Source organism: Rhinolophus sinicus, linkage group LG15 (assembly GCF_036562045.2).
Source record: "Rhinolophus sinicus isolate RSC01 linkage group LG15, ASM3656204v1, whole genome shotgun sequence".
In the NCBI taxonomy this organism is placed as follows: Eukaryota; Metazoa; Chordata; class Mammalia; order Chiroptera; family Rhinolophidae; genus Rhinolophus; species Rhinolophus sinicus.
Genome location: NC_133764.1, coordinates 210551 through 218584, shown reverse-complemented (window position 1 = coordinate 218584; position 8034 = coordinate 210551). Strand labels below are relative to the sequence as shown.

General features: G+C 56.5%; 1 protein-coding gene across 5 annotated transcripts; it reads left to right on the top strand.

Moving 5' to 3' along the window:
• The first annotated feature begins 390 nt into the window (after positions 1-390).
• Positions 391-7402, top strand: RNF112 (ring finger protein 112). Of its 5 annotated transcripts, none has more exons than XM_074319736.1 (14): positions 391-561; positions 1002-1042; positions 1746-2031; positions 2222-2428; positions 2542-2670; positions 2863-2967; positions 4366-4416; positions 4713-4769; positions 4848-4922; positions 5044-5158; positions 5306-5472; positions 5551-5604; positions 5711-5785; positions 5959-7402. In XM_074319736.1, exons 2-14 carry the CDS (start codon positions 1020-1022, stop codon positions 6427-6429), a joined length of 1815 nt encoding a protein of 604 aa, XP_074175837.1. In that variant the 5' UTR covers positions 391-561; positions 1002-1019; the 3' UTR covers positions 6430-7402. The 5 variants fall into 5 exon arrangements, with proteins under 5 accessions (XP_074175837.1, XP_019609343.2, XP_019609341.2 ...); XM_019753784.2 differs by lacking the exon at positions 391-561 and adding an exon at positions 568-745; XM_019753782.2 differs by lacking the exon at positions 391-561 and adding an exon at positions 568-791 and having other exon boundaries at positions 2225-2428.
• Positions 7403-8034: the final 632 nt, after the last annotated feature.

Below are 8034 nucleotides of genomic sequence, written 5' to 3'. Positions count from 1 at the left end.
AGTCAAGAGGCAGTTAGAAGGTCCAGAGGTGACTGTCACATACTTGAAGCAAGGTGAAAGCCTTTGGAAGAGGAAGACACCAGGGGCCACACAGCCAATAGAAGTGAAGGATGCTGAGCAAACCTGCAGCTGCGACTGGGCACCAATGAGATAGCCCTGGGCAGGAGGGAGTGTGCAGGGCCACGTGCAATACGGTGGCCCCACGGGGCCCCACACATAGTAGGTGCTCTGTAAAGTGTTCCTTTAATGAAGGAGGGGGGGGCCTCTCTCTGGTTTCCTACATCTCTCCCTTTTGCACACCCTGCCCTGAGCCCTGGAAGGACCCCGCTGGGCCGGTGGGGGCAGCACTTGCCCAAGGTTCCCTCTCTGCCAGCGCAGCCATGTGGCTTCTCTCTCTCCCTTCACCCTCCCCCTCCATGTCCTTATCTTTCCCTTCTGTCTCCATGGCGACTCACCACTTCAGCTTGCCTGCATCCCAGCCTCTGCCAGGGATTCTGAGCCCGGCCCTTCCCTCCCTCCTCCAGAGCCCTGGTTCCTGCAGTCCTGTCTCCTCCCCCTGGGGTGAGTCCAGAGGCAGCCTCCTCTTTCCTGACTGTCACATCTATTTTTCAGCTCTGACAGTCGGCTCCTCTGGGGAGACCATCCCCCCACACCCTCCACCTGCTACAGCTCACCAGCCCTTCCATCCTTACCGCTGGCTGAAGGGCGTCCGGACCCTCTCCCCACCCCACGCTCCCATGCCGAGGTCCGCCTTGTCAGTCATTTCCTTTTGTCACTGGCTTGGCAAACAGGCGAGTCTTCAGTCCTGAGACCTGAGGAGGATGGGGGTGGGAGGTGCCACCTGGGCATGGGCGATGGGGGTGCGTATGCCGAATGGGGGTGGGGAGCCGCTGAAACCCAGGATGAAGACAGAAGTCTGGATTCTTTTCAAAATAACATTTTTTTTTTTTTTTGCGTGTGTTTTATTTTGTTTTTTTTTCCCCAAAAAATTTTTCTCCAAGGAGAGAAAACGGAGCTTCATGGGAAACAGCAGCAACAGTTGGTGAGTGTCAGGGCCTGCTGGCAGGACTGGTGCAGTGGGCCTCATCGGTAGGCTGGTCCAGGCACAGGGGGCCTGAGGCTTTCCCAGGGGAGGGCATGTGAGGCTGGATCTGCCAGGCTCTGGGGGTGGGGGATGGAGACAGGGAAAACTGGGGCTGCTGCAGGGAGGCTGATTCTAGCTCAGAGTGGGAGAGTAGAAAGAATCTGCTAAGAACCAGAGCCATCTGCCCCACAACTGGTGGGCTCCCAACCTCTCCTCAAGGTCCCATCTCGGGGTGTGTTTAAGCTGCTGTAGGAGGTTGTAGAAGGGATCACTCCTTAGGTGGTCAGGCTGAGTCAGTAAGTCCTTGAGGGAGCCCTGGCAGCAGTAAGTGGGGGAGGATTTTCACGAGCATCATCTCACCAGATCGCTCCAATAGCCCATCTGGCAGGAACTGCTCACCTTTCCTCTTGGACGATTAGGGAACGAGGGGCCGGACGGGGGCTGGTACTTGTCCATGGTTGTAGTTGGCGGCATAGCAGAGGGAAGATTCCATCCGTTCCATGCTTTCTCTCTCCCAGGATCCCTCTCCGGGTTCTGGGATGCAAGTCAGTGAGGAACAGGCAGAGCGTGGCCTCTTTGGGTTCAGCCTGCACCCTCAGTCCCTGGCCTGTGCTCCCTGCACCCTACATGCGGCTCTCAAATGGCCCATTCTGCCCCCCAGGTCCCACATGCCATTCCCCAAGTTGGAGCTGGGCCTGGGATCCAGGCCCGCAGCACCCCGGGAGCTTCCTACCTGCTCCATCTGTCTGGAGAAACTGCACGAGCCGGTCTCGCTGGACTGCGGCCACGACTTCTGCACTCGGTGTTTCAGCACGCACCGTGTCCCTGGCTGCCAGCCGCCCTGCTGCCCAGAGTGCCGGAAGATATGCAAGCAGAAGAAGGGCCTCCGGAGTCTGGGGGAGAAGATGAAGCTGCTGCCACAGAGGCCACCACCACCTGTGCTGCAGGTCGGGGGACCAGGCCTCATTGCAGGGCAGGGGGCATGGAGAGACCCGGGTCCAGTCCAAGAGGGGTGTGTAGCTTTGGCCCTATTCTAGGATGTCAGGGTAAGAAACTGAGTTTGGGGTTGGACACACCCCAGACTTGGGGCCCGACTCCCACAGCCTGAGTTCAGGGACCTCTCTTTCCTCTGGCCAGGAGACCTGTGCCGTGAGGGCGGAGCCACTACTGCTGGTGCGAATCAATGCCTCCGGAGGCCTCATCCTGAGGATGGGGGCCATCAACCGCTGCCTGAAGCACCCCCTGGCCAGGGACACCCCTGTCTGCCTCCTTGCTGTCCTGGGGGAGCAGCACTCAGGGAAGGACTGCCTCCTCAACCACTTTCTCCAGGGGCTGCCGGGCCTGGTGAGGGCAGGCTGGGGCAAGGGGCTAGGGACAGGTTAGGGGTCCCAGCCTGGCTTTGGGAGGGGAATAGGGGCTGGGTGAACCAACCGATGCCCTCCTTCTCTGCCCTGCAGGAGTCCTGCGAGAGTGGCTGGCCAAGAGGAGGGGGCTCCCTGCAGGGGTTCAGATGGGGTGCCAATAGCCTCACCAGGGGCATATGGATGTGGAGCCAACCCTTCCTGCTGGGGAAAGACGGGAAGAAGGTGAGGGAGAGAAAGGACAGAGGAAGTCAGAACTGGGTCAGGCAGGGGGAAGGGAAGAGAGACAGAGAGCAGAGATGGGTGGAGAGGAGGAGAATGGAGAAGGAAAACTTTGGGGTGAAGACAAGAAGACAGGGTGGGCAGAGGTACCTGAGGCAGTCTTGACCCCTTGGTTTGTCCCCCGCCACTGCACAGGTGGCTGTGTTTCTGGTGGACACGGGGGACGCCATGAGCCCTGAACTGAGCAGGGAAACAAGGACCAAGCTCTGTGCTCTCACCACGATGCTGAGCTCCTACCAGGTGAGGGTGCTGTGATCTGACGACTCCACTTACCTGCCCCACTCCAGCTCAGCTTTCTGAAAACCTGGGGCATCTCAGCTGGGTCTGTCCCTCAGAGCACAGGGAATGGTCACCCTATCTCGCACACATTTGTGTCCAGCATTCCTGCAGGTTCTGGGGGTGCCCCTGAGAGAGAAGGATACCCCCAGTCGGTGAAGGTGGGAGCATGGTTTATTCTAAAGGTGGGCCGACCAAAATAATATGAGTATTTTCATGCTTTGGAGGCACCATATAAAAACGGTAGCATATATAAAACTAGTCCTTCATGCTCTCACATAGTACACATTTTACCTTCTATACTTAAAAATATAATATAAATATTTAAATAATCTATAATTCAGAACTTGGTTGACACTGCACTGAATCAGTCTAACTGCTCTAGCACCTGAAAAAGCCAATGAATGTTTCCATTTTGTTGTTTTGAATAGGCCTTTTTGAAGATTCAGTAACCAACTCTGGGTTTCTCCCAGTTGAACTCCCAACCCGAGTAACTTAATATGAGAAGCCTTTCTTTCAATTTACCTAAGCCTAGGATTTCCCACTTCCTGTGATTCAAGGCCATTTCTCAGCGTTAGTCTCCTGCTGAAATGTAACTTCGTTCTGTCTCTTTTCCTCCTGGTTTCCTGATATTTTATGTCGTTAGATTTCCTACTTCAATGTTCTGCCCAATACTTATTTGAGCCCTGGAGACATCCTACCTTGAAAGTTACATATGGTAATTGCTTATATGTTTTTTGTCAATATTCTCTCTGGATTTTATATAAAACAACTATTATCAAAGAGAAATAGAAATGGGGGTGAAAGGAAGCCAGGTCTGTATAATTAAAACAATAGCAACACCGTGAAGTCCTTTCCTAAGTTGGAAAGAAAAAAAAATAGTTACAGGGAGTTCAATAAAATTGTTAACTTTATCTTTATAACAGGGTAATGCTGCAAAGACAGGAAAAAGAACCAGACATGACACCAGTGTAAATTATATATAAAAATATACTCAGATAAAAATGTGTTAATTGAATTCAAGTTTTCCCTAATTCCTGATACATGTGGACAACAATCCAATTTGAAAATTGTGGATAGAAATGAATAATATGAATTTTAAATAAAACTGAAATATCTATAAAAAATAAAAAAATAAAGGTGGGCCAAAAGTCTGTGGGGGCAGCTGAAGGTCTGCAGGATCACCCCCCAGCTTTCCTTCCGTCCCTCACAGCCTGATGTAGAGGCTGTAGAGGCCCCCGGGCTGGTCTCTCCCAGGTCCCAAGCCTCACAGTCGGCCTGCGATCTCCTTTCTCACCAGGGTCTTCCCAGTATTTCTTTGCCTTTGCAGACCCTCTTCCATCTTGTTCTCCTTGGTTCCAGATCTTCAACACCTCCCAGGAACTGAAGGATACAGACCTGGAATATCTGGAGGTGAGGAGACATCTGGTGTTGGGGTGCTGCCGCGTCCCTGCCCTGACCATAAGGTCAGGGGACTGGACCAACCAGAATCAGACACCTTCCACTTTGACCTAAGATTTCATGACCTGCAGCTGGGTTGGTGCGTTTGAGGGCAGAGGGTGAAGCACCAGACACCTGGCTGGGGGGAGGTGGGAGAGGCCTGGAGCTGGGAGCTGGGAGCAGGGGTCGGTCGTACAATGGGCCTGGTGGGGAGGGGAGGCACAGACCTTGGAGTGGCCCAGCTGTGACACTCTGTGTCCTGTCTCTAGATGCTTCTCCATGTGGCTGAGGTGATGGGCAGGCATTATGGGATGGTGCCAATCCAGGTGAGACACCCATTTCTGGACTCGTGACCCAGACCCAGATACCCCTAGCTGCTGGTGTCAGGACCTATTCTCTTCCAGCACCTGGATCTCTTAGTTCGAGATTCATCGCATTTCAACAAGGCAGGGCAGGGGCATGCGGGTGATGTCATCCAGGTGAGCGTACAGAGGGAAGGGATGGAGGGGCGGGTAGACAGCGCAGAGTTGAGAGGTCCTGTAGGCAAGCTAGGAACGGGGCTGGACCCCTAGCTCAGAGCTTTCCCCTTCCACCTCTCAGAAATCCAGCAAATACCCCAGGGTTCGGGAGCTGCTCCAAAGGAGGCGAGCCCGCTGTTACCTCCTGCCTGCTCCAAGGAGGCGGTGGGCCAGCAAAGACCACGGAAGCCCAGGCAGTGAGTGTCCCAGCAGCAAAGGCCTCCCCAGATTGCCCTCCTCTGGGCAACCTGCCAGTGTCTCCCAGCCTCTGACACCCTTTACCCTCTCGACACCCAGTCCTGCTCAGCCCCCGATCTCCTCAGCATGAAGAATCTCTTCCTCAGACACAGATGACGATTCCCACCACCTCCGAGCCTACGTCGCAGATGTGCTGAGTGCTGCCCCCCAGCATGCCAAGAGCCGCTGCCGGGGATACTGCAGTGAGGGGCGCCCCCTGGCCAGGGGAGACAGACGCCTGCTCACAGGGCAGCAGTTAGCTCAGGAAATCAAGGTGTGAAAACTCCCCAGAGACCCAGGAGAGCCCGTTGTCCCCATGCCCTCCCTGACCCCTCCAATGATGTCTCTGCAGAACCTCTCAGGCTGGATGGGGAGGACAGGGCCCGGGTTTGCGTCTCCTGATGAGGTACAGCGCTCCCCGGCAGGATCCAGGGGGCCGGGAGGGAGGCGAGTTGGTGTGCCCTGGGACCCGGGGAGGAAGGAGGAAGGCATCCTGGGTTTCCCGTGCACAGATGGCCGCCCAGCTGCACGACCTGCGGACGGCGGAGGCTGCCAAGAAGGAGTTTGAGGAGTATGTACGGCAGCAGGTGAGCCCTGGGCCTGCATGGGGGCCGTGTCGGGCCTGTGTGGGGGCCGTGTCGGGCCTGCGTGGGGGCCGTCTCGGGCCTGCGTGGGGCCCGTGTCCGGCCAGCAGGGCTCACACCTGGGGAGGACCCCCGGGTCTCCGGGTCAGGGAGCCTTCTTTCTCCTCCTGGCACAGGACACAGCCACCAAGCGCATATTCTCTGCGCTCCGGGTCCTGCCTGACACCATGAGGAGCCTCCTCTCCGCCCAGAAAGATGCCATCCTGGCTCACCACGGAGCCGCCTTGCTGTGCCAGGGGAGAGAGCAGGCCTTGGCGGCCCTGGAGGCCGAGCTGCAGGCTGAGGCCAAGGCCTTCATGGACGCCTACACCATGCGCTTCTGTGGCCACCTGGCTGCCGTTGGGGGTGCCGTGGGGGCCGGGCTCATGGGCCTGGCCGGAGGTGTGGTGGGTGCGGGCATGGCCGCGGCTGCGCTGGCTGCGGAGGCTGGGATGGTGGCAGCTGGAGCCGCGGTGGGGGCCACAGGGGCCGCTGTGGTCGGGGGTGGTGTGGGTGCTGGGTTGGCGGCCACCGTGGGCTGCTTGGAGAAGGAGGAGGATGACAGGGTGCAGAGAGGGGATCGAGAACCCCTGCTCCAAGAAGAGTAACAACCCCCAGGAGACAGTGGAGGAAGGGAGAGAAGTGGAGGAGGGTGCGGTGTACCGAGGACCCCCCTGTCCCACTGCCCTGGTTGAACGCTCAGCGTCTGCGTGGCTGGCAGAGGCAAAGAATGGAGCTGACTCCAGGAACCCAGGGAGGCCTCCAGAGGGCCAAGAGGCAGTATTTGGGGCAGTAAATACAGTATAGGGTCAGTTTCTGGTTGTGGATGATTTCTAACCTACCACTGACCTACATACACTTGACCACTGTGTCTCCCACCAAGAGTGAGGCTCCACCCTCCCTGCCCTGGCTCATTTCCCAGGGACTGTAGGAAGGCTAAGCATTCTGCAAGTCTCTCCTTGGGTGGACAGGGCCTGTCCTTTCACAGAAGGGAACAACCCCAGGTCAAGTGACCTTGGTGTTCAGGATCGGGGAGCAACGATGAGGGGCTGGGGAAAAGAGAGAAGGGGGGCCACTGGATTCAACCAAAGAGTCCAGGTGTGATGGATAGTGGCCGTAACCCTGGAGGAGAAACTCCTCCCGGTGACTCTCCCTAAAGCTGCCCCAGCAGGACAAAGCGGGCACATCTCACCCGCAGCCCCAGGGAATCTGCATGTGCACCTGAGTGAGGGCCCTCTAGGTGGCTCTCATGGCCTGCCCTTTGTCATACGTGGCTAGACGCAGAGTGCCTGTGTTTTTTGTGGAATGTCATCCCAGCAATGGGTTAAATGCCAAAGAAATACCCTGTGATCACATTGGGAGCTGCAGCACAGCCCTGGGAAGAGCCCTTGAAAGTCCTGCAAGCATCAGCAAGGGCGCGCGCTTGACCCCACCCCCCCCAGCCCAACCCCCACGGAGAGCCTGAGGGCCCAGCGCCCCTCCCAGGGGGACTGGGAAGTCCTACTAGGAAGATTTCTAGGCTATTAAACTGTTAAGGGTTAATGGGTGCATTACATGAAAAATAAAACGTGTGTGCTTGAATGTCACCTTCCCAGTAAATTATTGAAACAATTCTTGATTCAGCCCCCAGAGGGCTTTGGGGCAGGGCAAAGTGAAGTAAGGTGCTCCATTATGCGGACTTGTGGACAGGAAGAGGGAGACTGAAATTGCAGAGATCTGGGAGCTGAGTGTCCCAGACTCAGGGTCTCGCAGGAAGGCTCAGGCCAAAAGCCAAAGGCACAGCCACATTCACAGGCTTGTCCCCAGGTCTCTCTTGCTTCACATGGCCCTGTGAACAGGTGGTCACCTGGCATCTGTCCTGGCGGAGGAGAGAATGAAGGCATAGATGGGGGGAGACCTTGTTAAAGCCGTGAAGAGAGGAGGATCCCAGGACCGCCTGTGTAGGACCAGCCAGCGGGGGTTTACCTGTGGCTTCTCTTCCCCGCCCCGTGCCCTACCTCAGAATTATAGCAGCAGTCACTGTCTCCAAAGCCTGCCTTACAGATCGAAACCCAGAGGGGGGGCGTTGCAGCTGATGCTCCCCAGCTAGCTGACAGCAGAAGCAGGGGAACCCCGAACTCCTGATCCCTCGGATCCCTAGCTCCACTGCGTGGAAGAGATTTTGTTGGACTCGGCTGTGCTGAAATTGAGACGTTCCTCTTGGTGGTTTCTTA